Source organism: Ictalurus punctatus, chromosome 13, assembly GCF_001660625.3.
Source record: "Ictalurus punctatus breed USDA103 chromosome 13, Coco_2.0, whole genome shotgun sequence".
Lineage (NCBI taxonomy): Eukaryota > Metazoa > Chordata > Actinopteri > Siluriformes > Ictaluridae > Ictalurus > Ictalurus punctatus.
Genome location: NC_030428.2, coordinates 11328326 through 11353447, shown reverse-complemented (window position 1 = coordinate 11353447; position 25122 = coordinate 11328326). Strand labels below are relative to the sequence as shown.

The 25122-nt window shown below is 39.0% G+C and overlaps 2 protein-coding genes across 3 annotated transcripts; both read right to left on the bottom strand.

The window, feature by feature from the left end:
• Positions 1–601: 601 nt before the first annotated feature.
• Positions 602–5453, bottom strand: nmt1b (N-myristoyltransferase 1b). Its single transcript, XM_017483379.3, has 12 exons — positions 5348–5453; positions 5149–5254; positions 4845–4989; positions 3836–3954; positions 3544–3635; positions 2499–2615; positions 2255–2425; positions 1927–2035; positions 1600–1770; positions 1217–1384; positions 988–1125; positions 602–842 (listed from the first exon to the last, which is right to left on the bottom strand). Exons 1-12 carry the CDS (start codon positions 5383–5385, stop codon positions 822–824), a joined length of 1395 nt encoding a protein of 464 aa, XP_017338868.1. The 5' UTR covers positions 5386–5453; the 3' UTR covers positions 602–821.
• Positions 5454–6544: 1091 nt separating this feature from the next.
• On the bottom strand, positions 6545–23680 carry plcd3b (phospholipase C, delta 3b). Of its 2 annotated transcripts, none has more exons than XM_017483377.3 (15): positions 23353–23680; positions 21464–21622; positions 19082–19310; positions 17947–18076; positions 17103–17328; positions 15997–16198; positions 15727–15868; positions 15244–15396; positions 12757–12894; positions 12362–12533; positions 11636–11752; positions 10556–10734; positions 10102–10237; positions 9800–9949; positions 6545–8180 (listed from the first exon to the last, which is right to left on the bottom strand). In XM_017483377.3, exons 1-15 carry the CDS (start codon positions 23435–23437, stop codon positions 8056–8058), a joined length of 2343 nt encoding a protein of 780 aa, XP_017338866.1. In that variant the 5' UTR covers positions 23438–23680; the 3' UTR covers positions 6545–8055. The 2 variants fall into 2 exon arrangements, with proteins under 2 accessions (XP_017338866.1, XP_017338867.1); XM_017483378.3 differs by having other exon boundaries at positions 12362–12509.
• Positions 23681–25122: the final 1442 nt, after the last annotated feature.

The following is a 25122-nucleotide window of genomic DNA, read 5'->3' as shown; positions in this document are numbered from 1 at the left end:
CATGTAGGGTAGGAGAGAGGTAGGAGGAAACCAAAGAACCCAGAAGAAACATGCACAAAAACTTTGCACTGACAGTAACCCAGCTGACCCCAGATCAAACCAGGGACCCTGAAGCTGTGAGGCGTTAATGCTATGCCACCATACTGCCAAGATAATCCATGTTATACAGTTTGCCATCGTTAATGTCACCTTAGAAATATAGAGTAAATCATTCAAATGGTGTGGACATTTATGTAACTACAGTGTTTTATAAAATTATTATTACGTTTATTATGTCTTCAAATTCTCTATTTACAAATGTGGGGAAAATATCTGGCATTATTTATCTTCATTTGCGACTTTATTCACAAAACAACTGTGAATTTGTACTGTATATCCACTGAAGACACTAATAAATAAATCTACATGATTTAATAATAAACTTTAGAAATAAATGTTACTGTAATCTCATTTCCATTGATGATAGGTGATGAGAGGCTATACTGTATGTCTTATTTTTAAAGTACCCCCCAAAAACAAATTACGATGGTATGCATATTTTCATTAGTTTCCCGTTGACTTGATATGTTAGTAATCAAATTATTGTAATAGATGTCATTCATATGTTATTCATATTTTATTGTTTACATGTTAACAAACTCCTATAATATGTATCTTTTGATCCATCCCGGCTGCCACCATTGAACCAGCTTCCCAGATATCCACCTCTTGAACTGCATACATGTATCTCAATATAATTTGAGGTGATCCGTTTAATAAAGATTACAGTAGCAAAAGCATTCACTGGTACCATCTCCTCTCCTTTGGTAGCTCTGAAGATATTATTTGAGCACCATGCCGACCTGAAAGAGGAACAACCATGTTTACATCTCTGTTTGATCCACTGCTTGTATTTCACTCTCTGCTTTCACACATTTTATTCTGCAGCTGCATAATATAAGCAACATAGAAAATCCATCACACAGCTATTTGTAATAATGTGGTCACCTTATCTGGGGTTATGTTAGGGCATGTCCAGTTGTAAAGGTAGTAATGCATTGTGTTGTCTCCTTGCGTAAACTTCAGAGGTTCCAGAAATGCCTTATTTCTCATAACGTCCAGGGCAGTGAACACATCAAATCCCCTCTGAAAGGTAAAGTTGATGGTGATTGGAGGTTCAGTTTCCTAACACTGTACTACCTTAGAGATCTTTGATGACATATATGGACAGACTCACTGCTTTTGCTATGACGAGGACATCCTCCATGAGCTGCTGTAGTGGGGTAGCAGTGGTGACTGTGTAAAGAGCGTATGCTGCCTTCAGGCTTCGATAGGTAAGGTGGTTCAAAACAGTTGAAGACAAGGTATAGAAACTAACCATATCAGTTAGTACACCACCGAAACCCTGCAAGAACAATGTTCAGCAAATGTCAGTGAATGATGGAAGCACAGAAAAGAGATGTTTACTCATTAATGTGGTTACACAGTTCCACTCTCCTGCACCAGAACAGCGGTTTTGATGACGAATTAAACAGAATAGAGAAGTTAGAATGGAAAAGGTTCAATGTGTATTCTTGCTCAAAGATTCCCATGTCTCCTGTATGACGTATGCAAACAAACCTCGACTACATATGTATCAATGATACCATCTCTGGGCAGAAACCAGTGCTGGGTCTCTTCCTTGTTTAATATGGGGAGGAGTTGGAAGTCTTTTAGATACTGTCTCAGAAGATCCTGAACTTTGGGTACATCAGCCAAAGTCATGAGGCGTAGGCCAGCAGTCTTGGTCATCTGTCAAGAGGAAATAAGACAAAGAAGATCGTGAACTCCTGAATGAGAACTGTAAAGATGTAAGGAACTTGTAACAAGGTATTTCTAAATAAAAGAACACCAAATTACAACTATTACTCTATATCAACAGCATCTTTTAGCACCATAAAGACCCACCTCAGGCAGTTGGTTCAGCTTGAGTACACGCTTCAGGGTCATGTGGCGTGGAAGAGTTGAGAAATTTAGCTCAATCAACTTACGTGGGTTCAGGGATCGATGCCAGTACCTGTTAACGCAGAGACAGCGCGCAAGAGAAAAAAACTGTCACATTCAGGTTAATCTGATGCTATAGCCAACTGTGGGCCAAAGTCTAGAGAGCAAAATTAACCATGGTGTCTGGGTGAATGATTATTAGAATGGTATTAATCTCTCTCTGCCTTGTCAATCAGAGTGACATTAGCTAACTATGCAGTGGGGCATCGAAAAAGTTGATAAAGTCTCATACCTGCAGCTTGTCACAGGCGTTGGTAACACAACATTGGCACTGTAGATGGCCTGGTATAAGCCCTGCTGCAGGACCCGTCTGGTGATCTCACGGATAAGGACTGGAGCCATACGCTTGGAGCGCAGCTTCTTATGCACACACAGGAAGTTTACCTCCACCATCTTCTTCTCTCTGTAGAGTTTGAAAATGGATCGTTAAAATCTGTTGAGATCTATGCAAAAACCGAGAATGAGAATGTACTTACATGTCGTATATTTTAACCGTGGAAGGGACAGCACTAATGAAGCCCACTAATTTTTTGTTAGAGTCCACCCGCACTCCACAGTACCACTCAGGCTGCCAACCAGGGGGACACAGAGCCCTTAAACAATCACAATCACAATCAAAATCTGTGTATTTTGCCAAATATGTTACATTTATAATGAATTTGTCTTGGTGTATAACCCACTAGTAAACTAAACAAACAATAGACTAAACTAAACTAGACTATTTTAACATAATAAATAACTGGAGGGATGGAATAAAAAGGTAGATAAATGGAGATATAAGGAAAATGTAGAAGAGTTAAGGGAATTAGGGGAAGAAATTATGAAATGAGGGTTAGGTAAAAATGTGTAAATATTTAAATATTTAATAAAAAAATGAAAACATAAAAAAAATAAAAACAAAAACAATCATACATTTAGTTATATTTAAAGGAGCAGTTTGTCGTTTTCAGAGCCCTCTGCAGCCTGTGAGGCAAACTGCAACGAAAACATTAACTAGCTTGCTAGTTCATTTTAATTTTCCCCAACCAATTCCACCCCTGAAACTACTATAAATTACATATATATCCACTTTCACACTTTCATCAGTAATGTTTGGACATTCACAGTCTCCAAACAGTTCACACTTGCAATCACGTCATTCACGTGTTTCCCAGTAACTATATGGGAATTGTACTGTCTTGTATTAGTAAAATTTAGCATCAGTCTACCCACACTCAGCCCTTTTCTGTTTAAGTGTTCATTAGTTTCCAGAATAAAAGTGCATGTATGAAACATGCTTATGCCTCTAGATAGAAATAGAAATAGAGCCTATTTCATGACCAGAAAAAGCAGAGAAACTATTGAGGTCAATTGCATGTTGATATTGTGAATCACAGTTTTTTGAAGGTATCTTTGGTATTATTTGGTTATTATAATGTAGGTCAAGAAACACAATTAAACATTACACACTTCACGTTTAATCATGCTGCGCCAGCCATACTGTAAACTGAGACAATGCTGCCCTTCAGAGGTAACACTCACCATAGCAGGAACTCGGGGGTGTAATGGAAGCGAAGTGTGTTGTCATCCTCTTCGGTGTAGTTTTCATTAAGCAACATACACAACTCCTCCAGCTGTACACACAGGCACATGCACCCAAATCAAAATACACAAGACAATCAAAAAAAAAGAAAAAGAAAATATGGATCGCACATAAATATTATCTCATCATATAAAGATAGACATATTCTTTTCCAACCAAAATGGACCCTGATGCTCACTAGAGAGCAAGATATGGAAATGAAAACTTAAAGTAGAAAGATTTGCAATCCACCTGCTCTGGGTTTTCTAGATCCACCGTGTCCCAGCAGAAGCCTTCAGGGAGAGAATAGCACTCCTGTCGAATTTTGGGTTTCTCTGACTGTATGGGTCCATGTGACATCACTTCCTCTCCTTCAAAACAAGAAATGCCAGCAAAGGCACCATCAAATCTAAACATGCATTGTGGCAGTAGTTCAAGAAGCACAAGATGAATGTCAGTGGAAGGCCTTCGTCACATGGAAAGATATTGTTCAAACAGTATTTAATGTCAGTTTCCCACACCAAGGCATTCTTTTATTTCATACAAACTAACCTGTTAGAAGAGAAACACATTCAAAGCAAAATTTGTTCGAGGGGCTGTACAAAATAGTTTCCTCAACAGAAAAGACAACTAAAATGCACACGAAGAAACCATTAAAGCATGCAGTAATAAAAAGTGAAAAAAAATTGACACCCCATTGATCCAGACAGTCCTTTTAAATAAATTAAACATCACCAAATATTAGACAGACGTACAGATATAATGTAAAGACAGATATAGAAGAGGCACAGCTAATGATGAGTGGATAAGCTGTTCCACACTTTTGGTGCACCTATTGCCAAGGCAGGAGTATAGATGGTAAATGGTCTGCACTTATATAGCGCTTTTTTCCAAAGCTCTTTACACTGTGTCTCATTCATCCATTCACACACCAATGGTAGCAGAGCTGCCATGCAAGGCGCTAACTTGCCATCGGGAGCAACTTGGGGTTCAGTGTCTTGCCCAAGGACACTTCGTTATGTAGAGTCACATGGGCTGGGAATCGAACCACCAACCCTGCAATTAATGGACAACCCGCATTAAAACCTGAACCACAGCCACCCCCATAAGAAGGAACCAAGCCGGAGAGCCTTCAGAAAACATAATAAAACTTAAACTGTGTCTGAACATGTGCTGTGAGAGTGAGGAGAGTTGCTAGGATCAGACTAATGTGATCCATTTCTATTTAAGGCTTCTATCAACCCTGTCATTAGCTCTGTACCTATCTTAGTGACTGGCTGGCTGTTCCAGAAGCGGAACCTGTGCCTGTTGGCTTCTTTCAGGCTCTTGGGTGCACCCTGGCTCAGAGAGAAGAGGTGCAGTGCTCTCTGGATCTCCTGCTGCTTCTGTTCAGGGAGGGCATCCAACTAGACAGGTTAGAAAAGATCCACAAGATCACTGATTATTTGTCCTGGAGTAGCTGGTTTAATAATACTAACTGCTCACAACAGTGTAGAAGATACAGTTGTTAAGGTGGAATAAATACATTTTTACATGCACTTTATATTTTACTATCAAGCACACACCACTTTAAAAGGGTCCGGTGGTCCCTCTTTAACCCATGTTTGGCCCTTGTCCTTTTTTGGCTTCTTTTTCTTCTTCCCAGCATCACCACTCTCTGAGCTCTTCTCACTGAATTCAAAACAAAACAAAAAAAAAAACACAGTCATCAAGTTCTAACTCATTAAGGACAGACACTACAATGTAAAGATAAAAAGCAGTTACGGGCTTTTGTCCTCGGCCATTTGTGTGTTTTCAGGCATTGAATCGGTCTCTCTGTCGACTCCTTTCTACAGCAGAGGTGTGTGTGTGTGTGTGTAAATGAGTCAAGGCCTTATCTCACACAGCAGCAGGGTTTGGGGAGGGGCCACCCAACTTCTATTTTCTCTTTCCCCACCCTCCTGATACTGATATGCCTTATTATCTGAAAAATATAATTCAGGAGCTGTCTGAACATCCATACTGCATACCAGAACCCAGCAGGGGTTAACGAATATCCATAAATAATCTCTATGGATTAGCACACAGACACTGCTGTGGATAATGAAGTCAGTTTAGTCATTGATAATTAACCCATTTAACCCAAGCAGTCTTCATGGCTTTGAGTTTGCCAAACTGTAAACATGCTGAAGGTGACGTTTTGTTTATTTACTGAAAGGTAAATTAAATTATAGGAGTTTCTAGGATTTCATCTAAAAAACATACAAAGATGCAACTGATTACATAAACGCTCCCATCATGTTTGGACAAAAGGAAACAGACACATGTGGTACATATAAATTTTCACAGGGTCTAGTATTGATATTTTAACATGAAAACATACTGATACATTTATATAATTCTAACAGGAAACCGGATGTAACATGTAACTGGATGTTGATTAACCATCCATATTGCACTCATTTTAAAAATACTGTTAAATGTATAAAGCAATATGAGGTACAGAATAACGTCTGGAGGTTTATTATTATTATTATTATTACTTTTTCTTCACTACTGTTTGATTTCATTATTAATGAAAATAGTTACAGTTCAAATTTAAAGCTTTTTTATTTTATTTTATCTTAACTGGTCGACTAGTGCACCTTTAAACGTTTCTCACCAGTCCACTATGTTCACGAATAAAGCTTATATTTTTACTAACCTTCCTAAAACACTTTTTTTTTTTTTTTTTGGAAAGGACTATAGTTTTATTCAAAGAATAAAATAAAATGCATGTATGCACATAGCTAGGAAAACCTTGGAATTCAATGGCTGGATGAGTGCACAAAAGAGTTTTCCTGTGTTACATGCAGAAATGTACTTCCAAACATCCACCATCAGAGGGTTTCAGTGTCACCTATCATGCTTGATAACAGCTGTGAGTCAACTGTTGCCTTTCAAATTAACAAGAATTCATTTAGAGACAACTCTCAAATTCAATTTAACAACAAAAAAAAGTGTTTATTATGTATATTTGGAGATTACAAATGAAATATTTTGGCATTACAGTACAGTACATGACAATTCTATAGACTTATTGATGGCTGTAATACATACATCTCACATAGGTAACAGTATGGCTTCTTCAACAGTGCAAATAAGCTGTTTCCCTTTTCACCATTACCATCACATTTTTCAAATAACAAAAACAGCAAGGGTTTTCATTTCTCCTTACTAATTTGCATTTACTAGCACATGATAACTAAACAAAATAATGAAGTGCTTCTTAATTCCAACACATCTGGCAGACCTGTTCAACAAGGTTTTAAAAGCATTAGGATTGTTGTACAAAAAGAATGTATGATTTTATCAGTCTCAGAATTAAATGGGGGGGGGACTATATACTGTCTAAAAACAGATGCTGGTGTCTCAGCTTTATCAGAGTTAAAAGAACCTGACCTCCAAAATTAAACTTATAATTATAATAAGGTTGTGGTTCTACAGCTAAAACAATGCATGTGTGCAGATGGAATGTTACTTACTTAAGGAATGGTAGTCAGGGCTGTAATAGCCATATACATTTTTTTAAAGCAGGGTCTCATGTACATGTTAAATTATTCAGAATATTCACACATGCAAACATCAGGTTCTGTCCAAAACAACAGAATTGTGAATTTTGATTAGTAATCCTTAAACTTATAATAATATAAATATGACAAATAGACAGGAATAACAGTGAGTGATGCAGATCATCACCATCATGTCAAAAAGATTACTTCAGCAGTTAAGTTTTTTTTTTTTTTTTAACCTATTATATAAAATAAACAGCATTGTTCATATCAGCCCTGAAAGGTTTGTACTGGATGGTACATTTTTAGCAAGACATTTTTTCTGTCCAGTTTCAGTGTTTTTATGATCACATTGCCAATATGCTTTTTGCCAACAACTCTTTCCCAACAATCAAGAGAGAAAAAAAAGGCTACATTTGCAATCCATGAGCACCACAATGCTCTCGAAACCTCATCATGCTCAGTTTAAGCACAGTGTCATTTTAAACAACAGTATTCTTCAGTTGCAAGAGATACCTAAAGGATTTTAATAAATACTGCTACATTTGACACGTTACATGACAAAAAAAAAACCTGAAACCTACTGTATTGTTTCATCATTTCTAAAGACATTATATAATTACATAATAAATATCTTGACCGGTTTTGTTACTTCATTAATGCATATAATCCCCTGTGGCAATGCGGGGACCTGAAAAACCTCTGGCTTTATTGAGACAAACCTGGTTTATATTCTGCAGTGAATATACTCCTCAGCTTTTTGTGTTTGGTCTCTGTGATTAATTTGCATCGCATCTTTCTCATTGAGTTCCCTATTTAAAGAATAAACAATAACACACAGACAGAATATAAATTAAGTCATTATTACTGTACATTAAAATATCAACCGTTGTAACCCAGTCAGTAGTCCAGGTGCTGGATGATTATATTTCCTGTGTTTGACTAGGCTTTGGTTGACATGACATGCTTGTGGCTGCTGTAATTGGGTTTGACCTTGACGTGAATGAAGAGGCTGGCAGGCGTAAGTCTTGAACCGTCTGCTCTCAGTAGCCGCACATGTCTGTAACCTGTAAAACAGATATTTTATTTCAGAGAAGTTGGTATTTAGTGGATCACTTAAAGGATACCTTAAAGGATTTTCAACCTAATCTGTAGTGTAAGCGTATCTGTATTGCACAACCAATAACAATAAGAAGGTCTCTTTACTTTTGAAGGGAAGAGAAAACCTGTAGGACCTATAATGAAAGTCAGATGTTGGGGCAGTCCATTTTTATAGAACTTTTTTTTCCTGAATTTTTCTCCCCCAGGTTGTTCACCTGCACATTCCCCCACCACTTAGCTCTCCCCTATCATATGACATTTACCAACTGAGTTCTGTGAAGACTAATAATTGCAACCTTCATGACACGTGCATCCAGCCAACTGCATCTTTTCAAAACTGCTGCTCATGCTGCGTAACACACTTTGAGGAAAGTGCTGTCTACCCTCTTCCACATACATAAGCTCACAGATGCATGCAATTGGCGAGTGTCACTCTGACTGACAGGGCAGAGAGAGAGGATGCCATCCCTTCCACCCACAAAACACACCCAGAAAGCACCAGCTACAAAAGTCTGAGGCATTGTCGGGATTCAAATTCATGATAGGGCGAATGCTTTTCTGCTGACATTTTTGTTGAACATATTTATGAAGACTGGAGTCAGATGTATTTGTAAATTAATGCCTTATAATGACGGCATGACGGTGGAGTGGGTAGTTCTGCCATCTCGCAGCACCAGTGTCCCTGCATCAGATCCTGAGCTTGGGTTACTTTTTGTAATGAGTTTCTCTGCGTTTCCACTGCGTTCCCTGGTTTCCTTTCACCTCCCTAAAACATGCTGGTGCATGGACTGTCTATCCATCCACTTTCTGTACCACTCATCTTACACAGGGTCACAGGAAGCCTGGAACCTATCCCAGGGGACTCAGGGCACGAGGCACGGTGCCAAGCCATCTCAGGGCACAATCACACATTACAGACAATATGGAAATGCCAATCAGCCTACAACTGGAGGAAATTGGAGTACCTGGAGGAAACACCCAAAGCACACATAGGGCAGGAATTAAATCCCCAACTCTGGAGGTGCGAGACAAATGTGCTAACCACTAAGCCAGGGGTTCCCAAACTTTTCCAGGGCGAGGCTCCGCAAATGGCATTAACATTTGACCGAGGCCCCCCGTTTACAAGATGTCTTTAAAACACATTAATAATACTGACTTCTGAATATATCCCCCTTTTTTTATTAATAATTACATCTTACATCTTTACATTACATTAGATTAGGAATTGACTGTGTGTCTGACAGTGAGAAAGAGAAAATCACCCCAGGCACCCCCTGGCAGCGACCACTTTGAAAACCAGTGCACTAAGCCACCGTGTTAGGCTCCAGATCAACCATCACCTTGAATAGGATAACAGATGAGTAATGAATGAATGAATGAATTTTCATAAATTGTTGTTTTTTTCAGTGATGGGACTACTTTTTCACGGAAAACTGTGTATGGTCATGGTTATGTATTACCACCATAGTGCCTGATCATGCACAGATACTACAAAACCCTTGGAAAGCATGAAATGTACATTTCTTTCTACAATATTATGTATTGAAAAGTTGGATGCAAATTTATAAGAACTGTAAGCTTATACCTGTGCGCATGCTGGTGAATGGGAGAGTGAACTGGCCCAGGAACTCATTTCGTGCTGTGTAGTCATGATCCTCCACTAAAAAGCGAACTAGGACCAGCTCTGGCACATGTAACAGAAACTTAAAGGTGCAGTCCCACCTGGGGTTAAAGCCTGAGTAAGAACACACAGGAGAGAAACATGACTTAAATACACACACACACTCTCTCTCTCTCTCACACACACACACTCACTGAGGTATCTGATCACACACAGGAGTTAAAAATAACAGTTTTGTGTATGCTCATTAAGAAATGATGACATGCCGTTATTGTCAATGCGGTGTGTCTTTTTCTTGTTGTTGTCTATGGGAGCCCCGTGAATCTCCACCCAGACCATAGGGTCAACAATAGATTTGAGTTTCTCTGTGTTTGGCTTAGGCAGCTGCTGGGCTGAGATGACCTGAAACACAACACACAAATTATAGAAATAGTCTCGTAGAAAATTTCTCCAGCTAATTCATTTAATTCCAGGTTTATATTCTAGCTTGTTATCTTGCTCTAGCCTTCCTCTTTTTTTTATTTTTTTTAACCACCACAGATTTAATTACGTGACCCAGATGTAAGCTGTAAAAAGTATCACTTCAGTGTCAAGACATAATTCTGCCGAATGGCTCTGGGTGGGTCATAACGACCTCCTGTGAGTATGATTCACATCTGGCCTTAACATAGTAGAGTTATTAAAAGGGACAGACTAATACATCTATCTGAGACAACAGACCTTAATAATGAGGAGAGTAGGGTTGTGTCCTGGTCCTCCCCCCGTGTTTTCAGGATTGAACTCGGAGTCAGGCTGGCACAGAAAGCTGGGCTTTAGTACATATCCGCAGCGTCCATTGGGTAAGAAGCGCCCTTGATTTAGATCCATCTGCTCCCCGTGTGTCTGGAAGTTTAGTGCCACTGTAAGAGATGATGAGGAACAAGTTGCTATGTTTGGATGGATTAAGTGTCGAAAATGGTTCATGGTGCAGGAATAATATAATAAATGATAAAATCTAATTATATAAATATCCTATTTCATTTCTTGTCACTATTACACTCTTTCCCTGGCAGCTACCACAATAAATGCTATGTCCATATATGGTATAAGAATATGAATGCTATATGGTAAAAGGTGCACTTATATAGCGCTTTTATCCAAAGCACTTCACACTGTGTCTCATTCACACATTCACACACATACTCACACACCAATGGTAGCAGAGCTGCCATGCAAGGCGCTAACTTGCCATCAGGAGCAACTTGGGGTTCAGTGTCTTGCCCAAGGACACTTCGGCATGTGGGGTCATGCGGGCCGGGAATCGAACTACCAACCCTACGATTAGTGGACAAACAGCTCTACCACCTGAGCCACAGCCGCCCGCATAACTATATCATAGTATGTTATGTTTACATACTAAACATACTGTTACGGGCTTTTGTGCCCGTAACTGCTGTACTGGCTGGCGCAACATTGTCACTTACTGTCCCTACTGTCCTGTTTTCATAGTTATTGTAGGGTCTTGTGGTGTTTGCACACGTTTGCACGTGCACTTTATGTAGAAATGTGTAGGTCTTATTTAGTTCTGTGTCATCTCATATGGTTAGGTGTGTTGTTTTATGTAGCACCACGGTCCTGGAGGAACGCTGTTTCATTTCACTGTGTACTGTACGAGCTGTGTCTGCTCGAAATGACAATAAAGCCACTTGACTTGACTTGAGTTGAAATGACAAAGTGAAGAACTATCAACAATTCTAGATTTACCTTTCGTTTCTGACAGTGTAGGAAAGGCCTTCTTAAGAAGCATGCAATAAAATTTACCAATCTGGCAGCCGGCGTTCCACATGTCCTGAGGGTTGTAGTTGGAGGACTGCAGGCGCTGACCAGAAGGGTAGATCCTGCTGAGCTGCCAGCTGTTATGCCGTACAAAAAACTTCCCTGTAAATGGAAGGCAATTAATGGAAAAACATGCAGTCTGTTGTAATGCATAAGAAGTATAAGCGTGTACTCTGGGACTTTTTTATCAGTCCCACCAGGATTTTGCAAAATCAAGGAAACTCTGCAATATTCGCAGGAGCTCGCAATTTTTCAAAATTACTGGAGATTTTGGCCAAGACATCTCATGTGACATCATCACAACTCGCATTCAGCCAAAGCCCTCATCGATTCACGTGCGTCGAACATGAGGACAGCTAAAAGGTCTCGTTTACCAACAAACATCACTGCGAAAAACTATTCCGCCAATTCAAGTAGTTTTCGGCAAAAACCCCCACAAATAAATCCACAAATTGCAAAATTTCAAAATCGTTTTTTTTTGGGGGGGAAAGCCGCAGCAAACTCAAGCATTTCTAGCCGCAACAATCACAAAAAAAAATAATAAACTCTGCGAAATCCTGTATGGACCGTTTTATTATCATAATCTATTATTAGACAAAGCCAACTATTAAACAATTTATACAACTATTAAATGTATGGTTTTAAAATGTCACACATTTTATGGAGTTTCAGTAAGTAAATTTCAGTTAAGTATCAACACACGCAAGTCACCTGAGTTTTTGATATGCCTAAGAGCTTTGCTTTCAGAGAAGGAGGACATTTCAAAAGGAGGTCTCTTGGCTGCCTGATCAAAGCCTTTAAACGGAGCGCTGCAAGTGTACACTACCAGGTCAGAGAGCTCTGGACTCAGCTTAGACACCTTCGGAGAAGAAGCACACGTACACTGGAAAACACAGTGAGTCAGAGACACAAACCACACACACAAGCATGCAAACACAGACAGACAGAATAACTTCATAAAACGGAAACTAAAATACAGACACAAAAGACCTCGCATGAACAGGACACTGAGCACAGAGATATATTTTCATAAAAACACAAGGAAGCAGTAATAGTTTACAGAAAAAAACCCAGCAATAAATAAGCAGTAAATACTGGATGTTCACCTTCTTGCTCTCTTTCTTTGCCTTGACTTTGCCCTCAGCTTTACTCTCATCTTCAGAGCAGCTGGACTCAGATGAACTGGAGTCCTCCTGCTCCACTTGTTCCTTCTTTCCCTTCACCAGGATTTTCCCTTTCAGCTCCTAATATAAAAACAAACATGCAAACCAGAAAACGATCAATAAATTACATATCAGGGTTTTTTTTTTTTTTTTTTCAAAACCTATGAATCATAGTGTTCGGTTCAATTAAATACAACTGTAACCTGTCAACCAAGACAGTTTCAGAGTCCACTGGTTGGTGTCTACCTTTTGTCCAAGATGTCTTTCATTACTTACATACATTAAATGTGTAGATTCATGTATCAGACATGTTCAATTTTATATGTATGTCACAAAGCAGCTTTACAGAAAACCAAATGTAGATGGAGATCCTTAATGAGCAAATCAGAGGTGATAGTGGCAAGGGAACGTCTAGATTACACTAATATATCGTATATTTTTTTTATAAATCATCAATCTTCTACAAGTATACAGTAAAGTCCAACATTACTAAATGTATTGACGTGATGTTCAGTATGAGCATCACAGCCTTTAGGATTACAGCAGCAGTACTTAGATATATGTATCGAGGTAAGATTATCCATTGAAGAAATGGTGGGATTTGTGCATAAACTGTGTGAAAACATAGGATCATATATCATGTTCGGGCTAAAGGGAAAATTGTGCACTTTGTTTTAGGCTGATTTTAGATTTGTTTGAAGAACTTGCCAATACTACCAGATGTGTTGCGGGGACCCGAGGCAATTTTGTATATTTTTATGCAGATTATATCAGTTGCTACTTTGCGCATCCCAATATTTTAAGATTTTGCTATTCAAATACTTTGACACAGATACTCCATTTATCCAGCACTACATACAATGTTCTGGGACATAAAAAGATACAATGGATCCTTTTCTAAATATAATAAGATAATAATGAATCACTCCAGAGTATAGGAATGCAAAATGCATTAACCTAATTTCAAACATGAACAATTACCCGGAAACAGGGTCATGTTTTGTTTAACAGTACTGCATGAAAGTTGGCTGGCTGCTGGATAGGTTGGTTGGGAACATGGATACCTTTTATTTATAATACACCAAGCAGACATAACATTAAAACCTCCTGCTTAATATTGTGTAGGGCCTGCCAGCAAAACAGCTCTGACCCTTTAAGACATGGACTCCACAAAACCTCTGAAGGTGTGCTGAGGTATCCGGCACCAAGACATTAGCAGCAGCTCCTTTAAATCCTGTAAGTTATGAGGTGGGGCCTCCATGGATCAGACTTGTTTGTCCAGTACATCCCACAGATGCTCGATTGGATTGAGATCTGGGGAATTTGGAGGCCAAGTCAACACATTGAACTCTTTGTCATGTTCCTCAAACTGCTCCTGAACAAATTTTGCAGAGTGGCAGGGCGCATTATCCTGCTGAAATAGGCCACTGCAATTAGGGAATACCGTTGCCACTGCCTCTACCGGCTTGCTATCTTCCCAAAGTGCATCCTCATGCCATCTCTTCCCCAGGTAAACGCTGCACACGCACCCGGCCGGCCACATAACGTAAAAGAAAATGTGATCAGACCAGGCCACTTTCTTCCATTGCTCCATGGTCCAGTTCTGATGCTCATGTGCCCATTGTAGGCACTGGACAGGGGTCCGCAGGGGCACTCAGATCTGTCTGCAGCTACGCAACCCCATACACAGCAATCTGTGATGCACTATGTGTTCTGACACTTTTCTATCATGCCAGCATTAACGTTTTCAGCCATTAACCATTTGTCCTTCCTTGGACCACTTTTGGTAGGTACTGCATAGAGGGAACACTCCACAAGACCCAGATGCTTTGACCTAACTGTCTAGCCAGCACATTTTGTCAAAGTCTCTCAGATTCTTACACTTGCCCATTTTTCCTGCTTCCCAACACATCAACTTCAAGAACTGACTGTTCACTTGCTCACTTTTGTTGCCAGCGGTTTAGACATTAATGGCTGTGTGTTGAGTTATTTTGAGGGGACAGCAAATTTACACTGTTATACAAGCTGTACACTCAATACTTTACATTGTAGCAAAGTGTCATTTCTTCAGTGTTGTCACATTAAAAGATATAATCAAATATTTACAAAAATCTGAGGGGTTTACTCACACTTTTGCGAGATACTGTATATAAAAAATATTAGATAAATGTAAGTCGCTCTGGATTTATGACTCTCTGATGACAGTATTTGATGACCACAAGCAGGATGAGCTCAAGTAGACAGTCAAGCCAAACTGAAACATGGAATCAACATATACTTAGAAGTGATGCTCTACATAATTACAAAATACTATAAAAAGAAAGACAGAAAGTAAGTGAGTGCAAAGAAAGTGTAAATATAGGGAAGACAAAACAGATACAGCTTACAGTTGGACAGAAATGTCAGTATGGACCTGTATTTCCACAGTACCTCTGGTGAGGGAAGGCTGTCACACTTATGATTGTTAAGGGGTTTAGTGAGCAGTTTATCCCCCAGGATAGAGCGCAGCTGCTGGGCCATAACTTCCTGCTGTTCCACTGAACAGTGATTCTCCAGAGACAGAATCAGAGGGTAAGGAGAGGCCTGCACAGTGCACAGACCAGTATAATACAGGAAACTGATGACACATAGGCAGAACTAAAGAATTACAATGATACGTTATCTATATGTATACTTTATATAATTACACCATATCAAACATACATTTAAAGTAATACACATCAACATAAAGTCATAATTATGAAACATAATCAAAGCAATATAACAGCACATCCCGTCGTGTTTTTATTCCTTAAGTAATATAATGAAATATTTCATCAGTCCTATGATCTGTGAGCGGCTGAATAAAAAAAGAACAACCTCACAAAAAAGTGCGAACATAAACAATATCTCATTAATACACCCCATTCCCACCTTAAACGCATACTCAGCAATGGCCTCCACCACCTCTCTGAAAGGTACTTTGGAAGTAAGGGTATGGCCATGATAAATCACCGGTTCTCTATCTCCATCCCAACAATCGAGCTCAACACAGCGACAGCCATGGCTAAGAGCTCTGCACAGCACACACACACACACACACACACACACACACACACACACACACACACACAGATAAAAAGCAGGCCTTTACCTTTAAATGTCAATAGGTTCTATGTGTACGTGTAAATGTGGATGTTTTACCGGATATACGGCTCGGCACTGCTCTCGCCCATGACCTGGTCTTTGGTAAGGTAGGTGTTGTGGGAAGAGGAGATGAAGTAGTGACTGAGCGGTTGGCTCATATCCTGATACACTAAGCCATGCTCTGGATCGAACACAACATTCTCCTTCGACAGCATGTACATGGTGAACCCGTTTGCTGTCATGAGCTGGTTTTTCCGAGCTGTGAGCCAGAAAACAGACACAGATGTTAATTGGGCTTATTTGAATACGCACCAAGAGCACAAATAATGCTTTGTAATTATTTTCAAATACCGAGCCATAAACTCTTGACAGTCAATTAGTTCAAATCAGATACAAAATCTTATACATTTTGTATAGCTGTAAGTAATACTATGATGTAAAACTTCTGACATAGTATAATCAGCTAATAGCATATTTATAGATGTCAGCTAGAAACTTATAAGTCCTTGGATTTTGCTGGCAGCTGTTTTATCCACAATTGCTGGGTGAAGACACATGGGCTAAATCAAATATTTACAATATGGTGGAGTTAAGAGTCCCCACAGTGCTGAAAGCTTGTGAGAGCGAGATAATAAGAGAGTTCTACTGTATATAATCAAGGCATGTCATGGAAAAAGGAAAATAACGAACCTTACAAGACATAAATCAACCCATCAATGATGTTTCCCCATACACTTACATTCAAAAACGAGGAACCTTTACCCCTGCGAAAATTTTTAACCAACATTACAATCAATGTAACGATAAGTCTATTTTCGGCAACTGTTAGTTTTAGGTTGACACTAAAGCAGCAATAAAAGCACTCGATTTTTTTCCTCGATCCCATGAATTTGACCATATCATGTTGGAAAGTGTTATTTGCATGTCATATTTCAGCTTTTCTAGCAATTTGAGTCACATCAAGGTATATGCAGTTTAGGTCACTGGCTGAAATTATGCTCCTCATGGACAAAGCACTAGTGACCAATCCCCATTAAAATAAACAGGGGCCAACAATAATGACTCTCTACCATAATACCTCGTAGTAATAAACAAACACTTGTATGAGGAAGTGGAGAAACGGCACTGTTTTTGAGAGTGTATAATAAAAGACACTGTTTTACCCCACTCGTTGAGTTCATAAGTAAGGATGAGACTCTGCGCATGGACAAGGGTGTTGTCTTCTCCTTGGTCTTTCAGAAATTCACACAGATCCACAGTGGACAGCACACGGCCGTTGGACGAGTATTCCCGGAACACTGCGTCTAGCTCGGGTCGACGCAACAGCTCACGACAAAACAGCTCGATCTCACTGTGGTCCAGACGATCGTCCGCTGAGCGGTCACATTTCTGTTATATACACACATTGAGCTCATTCTAATTGCAGGGTTCATTCCTATGATATAGACTGGTATTTGGATCAGCTTTATTTAACACATATCATAACATTCATAACATTTTTTTTTTTTTTTAAAGATTTGAGGAGTTACAAATGAGCTCAGGTTGTGATGTCATGACATAGGCTTAATGGTTTGAATCAGCAAATTAGTTCTCCACCCAGAACCTCTATGCTAGATAGCAGGTAATTAAGGTTTCAGCACTGTAATAAAATCTGTTCTAAAATTACTAAGAACATGGCGTCCTAATGAATATTTAAGATACTGAAATTCCATTCGTGTCTACCTGTGATAAACTAGCTTGCTAGCTACTTGGCATAACAGGAGGACATGGTGGTATTTCCAAAATACATATTCATAAATCCTGGTATACAGATGTTTATTATTTTCCAGCTGAAAATGACTCGTTATTAATATTACTACACTGCTATAATAGTGAAGGACAAGGATAGTAGCAAATGTTATAGCATATGGACTAACTTAAAATGAACTCAATAAAACAATTACATCTAATAATGGTCATTATACCACAGAAGAAGTCTAATCAAGAGCAGTAAGAGAGCGTTGTAACCTTGAACAATTGAAGGGCATATTGCTCATCGAGGTCTATGTTGATCATCTGGAGGAGTGTCTGCACTTCTTCATAAGACATCTTCCCATCCTGGTTTAAATCTGCCTGCTTCAGGTAGCCATGTATCCAGGTGTAAGCAGTCAGGGATCAACACACAAGTCATGTGAGGAATTCAACTGTGTTTTCACATTAACAAAAGATGTGTGCAAAGTTGATTTATTAGCCATATAAGACAACATTAAAGCCTAATTAATTGTGTAGGCTGTATGATCACAAAACCAATCTGACTGATGACCTTGTGCTCATTTTTAATGATATGCGCTCAATGTGTGCATCATGCTCTCTGTTAAAGAAACTCCATAAAGATGTTCTTTTAGGTTACTTGTATTGTATGGAAATACTGTAGTTGCTTTTCTTGATATTTTCGGAGAGTATAGTTTGCAGAGTGCTTTGCTTTGTTCACAAGTCGCATAAGACGTACAGATCCCGGTCATTTCATGTCATCTGTTTATTAGCATGACGACGTACACTAAGGTTTATGTCACACAGAATCACATGATATCGGATGTTGCTATGTAACAGTGTTAGTAAATGAGCATATCGGTATTGGGCTGATACCCATTGCCAGTATTGGTATCCCTATCATGAACTCATAACCTTCTGATCAGTAGTACAGCGCGTTAACAGACTGTGCTGCAACCTCTAGCAAAAGATTTAAAAATATGTCTAAATGACCATGTGACATCAACAAGGCCAGGAATGAATATCCATCCATCCATCCATCCATTTTCCATACGGCTTATCCTACACAGGGTCACCGGGAGCCAGGAACCTTTCCCAGGCATGGGACACCCTGGACATGGTGCCAACACATTGCAGGGCACAACTGCACACACACACACTCACACACTACGGACAATTTAGAGATGCCAATCAGCCTGTCTTTGGACTGTTTGTGAGGTGTGAGGCAAGCGTGCTAACCACTAAGCCACAGTGACTTTAAGGTGTGAACTCACTATACATCTTTTAGAGAGATTAAATGTTATGGAATAAAAAAGCAAATCAATCCTATGTTCTTTAAATGTTTATGAGGGCTATCTGTTGGTTCAGCCAGTTGAATGCTGTTGAAGGATATTGGTCGAGTTTCTCAGTATGACTCATGTTGTTGATTCGATCTTGTAGGGTGCAGATCCCCCGGGCCCAGTGCTGTGCCTCCTCTACACTCTCACACTGCAAGTCCAAACTCTTCTTCGCTCCCTTAAAGACAATGGTCAGACACTGGTCCTCTGGGACAGAGCCAGCCAGCCTGCGCAGGGTCTCTGACTGACAGCCCTCACGCACACACTCCACCTCCATTACCGAGACTGAAGACAGAGACAGTACAGAAATAGCGTCATATGGAAAACAACTCAAATATATACCAATCAAATATTTGCAAACATACAAACACAAATAAAGGAGTAAATAAATCATCAGTAAATCAGTAGAGAGAAACACCATCGTGGTGGAAGGATTAGCCACTCAGCAGTATGATACTGAACGTTGATGATAACCAATAACAAATATAGATGTTCTGTGACAAAAGTGGGTCCAAGACACCACTGTAACCACAGGAAATCTGCTCTGTCAAAAGTATCTGACAGATAATCCTTTCTCTCCTAATACCAGTGGAGTGGAAAGAGGCTACAGCTCTCACTTGCTAGATTACTGTAATTCCTGTTTCATTCCTCATTCGTTGGCTGAAACAAATAGCACACGAGCAGAAAGTACTTTAGCTAGCTCAATCATTCTTGGACAGGTCTTCCATCTCTTCTATTACAGTCAGGCTGAAAACATCCTTGTTCTATCAACACTTGTGTCCTTGAGTCCTAGCATGTTGGGTTTTGTTGACTTCATTGTCTGTTACTTCTGTGTAGCGGCCTTAGGGTTAAACACGCAAAACTCAATGCCAATGGCCCGAAAGGAATGTATCTGTCACCAAGAAGTCTTGTTTTTCTTGTTACAAATTTGTATGCCTGAAGTACCCTTAGTATATAACAGACTTGTGATTTTGACCTTGTTTGTAACAATTCCAAAATCTAATCAATTCATCTGCTGGTTACAATGATAATTCCAAAGAAATGCTACAAACATTCAACTTTTTCTTGAGATATCAGGCTAATGAGAATCTCAGACAAATGGACAGATGGACAAATGGCAAAAATCTTACATTGCCCGAAAATGGGCCTTGAGTTTCTAAACATGAAAGCTAAGTAACATCTCTGTATGACAAACAGGAAAGAAGCTACTAAAGGAAAAATCTTTCAGACATTTGACCTTGCTGTGACCTTGACCTAGTGACAGCGGCATAAAAAGGTGCTATGTAAATTAAATGTGAATTACATGCTAACTAGTCCTATTATTTTCACAAAATTGGTGTAACCGTATCAGCCTGAAGCTCAGTAATGATCCAAATTAAGCTGACATTTGAAAACATTATGGCCGTCAGTATGGGGAAGAGCTTAGCTTACTCAAGATGTTTAAGATAAGATTCTGAGAACATCTACAAGGGGTGAAAATCTAAAGGAGGTGGTGTTCATTAAAAAAAAAATTATGAATACTTTTTAAGACTTAAAAAGACGTTCTCAGGAACCGTAAATCTGATCGAGCTGAGATTTGGCATACTGCGTCGTCCAAATTTGTAAATGAATTTTGACTGATGAACTGATTACTTAAACAACTACAACTACCAGATATCAAACACTGCCTTCTTTAGATAAGATCTTTCGTGTGAGAGGGTCTTGAATTCGTTCATTTTCTTCTTGGTTTTTCATTGCGATATTTTGTAGAATAATAGATTAGAGGAAGAAAATCTCAAGTAAAACTAAAGGTATTATTAATTATACTCAAGAAAGTACCATTACAGTGAACCAAATACTCAAGTACTGTAACAAGAGTACATGTAGTTTGTTACTTTCCTCCCCCGGTGTGCACACATCACACAGGTCTAGCCCACATTGCAAAATAACACCACTGACTACAAGAAATTGAAGACCAAGTTTCTATGTACAGGCTACACTACTTCCAGTAGTGATTACCCTTCATATAACCCATATAGAACAAACCAGAAGAAGGAAGGCCAAACTCTTCCCACCCCATCATAGCCTCTAATTTGTTGAGTGCAACTTACAGGCCTGGTATAGTTACCCCCCTGTTTGAGCTACAAATAGTTCAGCCCTGTAATAACAGTCAGCACTGTGGCACAGTAGACCTGCTTACTACAGTGTTTGCATACCCATAATTCAGAGGTATATTTAAAACTCCACCTTACTGAAAAAAGCTCTCAGACTACATGCTTACAAAGCTGTAGTGCTGTTGAGCCCAGTAATGTCTTCTCTCCTCTTCTGATCACCATCTGGTCCAGTTAGAGTGTTAAACTTTAGAAATACTTAAATTCATAAGACTCAATGAGGATGATCTGCTGATGACCCATGTATACAAGACCCATTGCTTTTTGGCCCTAGGTAGGCGGACTTACAGGTTTTGGTCTTGCTGAAGGTACCACTGGATTCACAACGCACTGTGACGCCATCATCCTGCAGCTGTAGCATGCGTTTCCTCTGCCAGCAAGGGGAACGCACCTTTAACATGGAGGAGCCATGCAGCATGGTCTTTACATCTGCATTATCCTGGATACCTGAAAAAGAGATAGAGAGCGCGGTGGGGCGGGGGTTGGGGGGTCAGAGACTTACAGAATTGACTAGATCGTTTGGTTTATTTCTATTTATGAATGAAAAAGTCATGATAGCCTGATATGGTCAATGAAACAAATTAGCAACAGTGGTTAAGTTGGTCAGCTAAGAATTATGTCTTGGACGCTGTATGAAGTGCCACTAAAAGCACTCAGTAACATAATCAGTTGAAGAATGTCCAAAAGCCCTCTTCAATTCACTCCATAATTGTTCTTCTAAACAACATCTTAAGAAATTTGCTTCCAATTCAACAACAAAATATCAAATCACAGCTTAGTTCAGATCTGTTTTATTCACTAAAAGCATGTCAGTTGAAAACCATTATAACCCTTTTAGGTGATAATGTGAGGCATTGTTTTGTCCTTAGCTCATGCTCCAAAATAACAGCACAGCTTGAGGTCATTCAACTTGAACCTCAGAGGGAAGCAAGCTTGCATTCTGTTCTGGGTTTGAAAATGAGTGTATTTCCTACTATATGAAATGACAGATATATATCAAATATATATCAAAAACTTATAGTGTCAGAATGAATAGACTGGACTGGGCCTGTTCTCTGAGGAACATACTGTGACTTTCCACACACTGGATAAATAACTCCAACATACCTTGTTTTCGGTGCTGTTTAAAAACAATTGTACAAATGTACACATAACTGAAAGTTTATCACTGTGCCCTAAAGTTACACTGCCCCACTGTCAACTTTTACCATTCTGTGCTTTTGTCCTCTCTCTCTCTCTCTCTCTCTGAAACACCCACACCCATTTACAAAAGTGCTCATTTAACAATGTAATAACTAGGTAAATGTACAGTACTGTGCAAAAGTCTTAGTCATTATCTAAAGAAATGCTGTAGAGCAAAGATGCCTTCAAAAATAACGAAATTAAATGTTTCTACATTTTTTAAATGACATAAAGTGCAGTAAACAGCAATAAAAGAAACAAAAGTCAATACTTGTGTGACGACCCTTTGCTCCATAAAAAAGAAAACGGGAAAAAAAATGTAGTCTCCAGTACAATTGGTGCAGTTTTATAAGGAAATGAGCTGTAAGTTTTACTGAGCATCTTGAACCAGACTTCTGGAGTCTTCTGGAGACTTTGACTGTCGCACTCGCTTCTTATTTTTTGCAGCAAAACCCAGCAGCCTTCATTATGTGATTTTTTTTTTTGTCTGAAAAGTGTTCTCTAAATTAATATTCTGCTTTCTTTACTGACATGCAAACATTTCTCTTTAACATTTCATTTTGTTTGGGAATCTAAAATGTTTTTCTATTGACTTGATAATGCAGGAGTCATAATATATATATATATATATATATATATATATATATATATATATATATATATATATATATATATAAAGGGTGCCTAAGAGTTTTGCACAGTACTGTATGTATGTAATTGCTAAGCATCACTGAAACACTTTTGGCACACCTTTAAAGTAAATAAATCAAACTTAAATCTGTTATCTTTCAGACATGTTGGCAAAGTATTTTACTTCTACTTGATATGAATCACTACCAACACTAAACCCATGGTTTATTATAGGCTACAGGAACACACTATCTTTGGATGTAACTAACAACATCAACAACAACAACAACAACAATAATTTCCGTGATTTAATTCAGGCTACGTGTGCACTAGTCTGGATGCTGAATGTCTTTTCCTTCTCCTACCTAAATTCTTCAGAGGCTGCTGTGCTGTAGGTTGAGTGGCTCCGTTCCTGTGCACGGCCTCTGCCTTGTCCTCGCTGCCCAGCATCACACTTCTGCAGCCCGACCGTTTTTCAGCAGCTCTCTCTACCTCTTCTGAGCTTTAGCGTCCTTGACCTATATTACTCACACAATAAACACCACCGATCCTTTATCCCTTCATGCGCACCACTTGACGCATTTATCCCAAACATTGGAGGCCACGCCCATGTTCGATGACGTCACGAGTGGAGGACGCACTCTGCAATCCGATTACCGAGCCGAGGCTCACAGAACAGACCCGCATGAAAACGCAGTGTTTTTTTGTATTATATTTAATACGCTAATATGCTTTTCCCCCCATTGATGGCCGCTCTGTTTGAAAAATAATTAATTATATGGCAAAATCTCTTGCTTCCAGGCTATAAACTACCCAAAGCTTTCCAAAATCTAAATCTGTTTTAAAACCAGCTGGGTGGTCTGATTACACATTTAGCCAACATCACAAGTAAAGAATATAAAACACGATTAGATCTTTCATCTATGCGGGTAGAGTTTGCCCCCAAGAATGCATTTTTGATTGATGCATATTTTAAAAGAGCTATTAATAAGCAAACGTATGCAAGCAACCACAGCTTGTACAAAGCATTTGAATGAAATGTTGCCCCCTCGTGTCCGAATGAGGAATCTCAATTCCATATGGCGCTCAGAATTCAAACCCGGTTTTGACTACAAAAAAATCTCCGAGGGAACCAATGCCCTGAAAAAGTTTCAGTCTTAAAGATTTAAAGATGAAAATCAGAAACTGATTTGAATTAAAGACATCTCTGAATAGTTCAACCAGCAGTGCATTACCCAGATTAAATTGTCGATTTCATCTGGTACAGAAACAGCTTAACTTAATCCTACATAGTATTATGTTTATCTGGATAGAGAGCAGTTACCATCTGGGTCTAGTTGGAAGTATTTGTTTTATTCACACAGACAGAAAACTGAACTTTAACCCTTTAAACTGAACAATTACCCTTCCAAACGCTTGTTTCCCTAAAGCTAACATTTATTTCCCCTTTGGTTCTTTTTCTTGGGGGGAACAATAACGTTCTGTGTTGGTGAACATATAATCAGCACTGTTCCAGAAAAGTTGTGGAAACTTGATAATAAAAAATATATATAATATGACAACTGATAAGGTCCCATTTAGATCAACATTTATCAACAGATCAACAGAACAGGACACTGTTAAAAATATTTCATAGATTAAAAAGGAATGCCAATCAATAAATATTCTGTATTACAGATATGATTGTGTTCTGCAATTCAGCATCATATATCCTGGTTTGTTTGTTTGATTGTCTGTCTGTTTGTTTGTTTGTTTGTTGGTTGGTTGGTTGGTTTAAAATCAGTATCTGTGTACTTTGCAACTGTATTAATCATTTCATTGAATCTGTGTTACATTATCACAAGTGCTGCAGTTTATACATTTTATACAGTCCCATTTTGAACAGATTGTTCTTTTGTGTTGCTTTTCCAGACTTGTACTGCAGCTTCTTTCAGTTGTTGTTTGTTTTGAGGGGTTTCTCCCTTCATTCTCCATTCCAGGAGGTGAAATACATTCTCAAGTGGGTTAAGGGTTAAGGCTGACATGGCCAGGCTAAAATACCCCCCCCCCCCCCCCCCCAATCTTTTGTTGGCAGTGCTTTTTGAGTCATTTTCTTGCTTCATGATGATGTTCCTCCCAAATAGATTGGATGCATT

What these genes read in the sequence shown, in the direction of transcription:
- nmt1b (XM_017483379.3), bottom strand. Translation starts at nt 5,385, where the DNA reads ATGCCTGAAAACACACAAATGGCCGAGGACAAAAGCCC. An exon ending in ACGCCTGTGACAAGCTGCAG is followed by an intron (nt 2,036 to 2,254) that starts GTATGAGACTTT and finishes CTGCGTTAACAG; the next exon opens with GTACTGGCATCGATCCCTGA. An exon ending in TTGATACATATGTAGTCGAG is followed by an intron (nt 1,385 to 1,599) that starts GTTTGTTTGCAT and finishes TTGTTCTTGCAG; the next exon opens with GGTTTCGGTGGTGTACTAAC.
- plcd3b (XM_017483377.3), bottom strand. Translation starts at nt 23,437, where the DNA reads ATGCTGGGCAGCGAGGACAAGGCAGAGGCCGTGCACAGGAACGGAGCC. An exon ending in CATACTGAGAAACTCGACCA is followed by an intron (nt 18,077 to 19,081) that starts ATATCCTTCAAC and finishes GACTGCTTACAC; the next exon opens with CTGGATACATGGCTACCTGA. An exon ending in CTACTCTCCTCATTATTAAG is followed by an intron (nt 10,238 to 10,555) that starts GTCTGTTGTCTC and finishes GTTGTGTTTCAG; the next exon opens with GTCATCTCAGCCCAGCAGCT.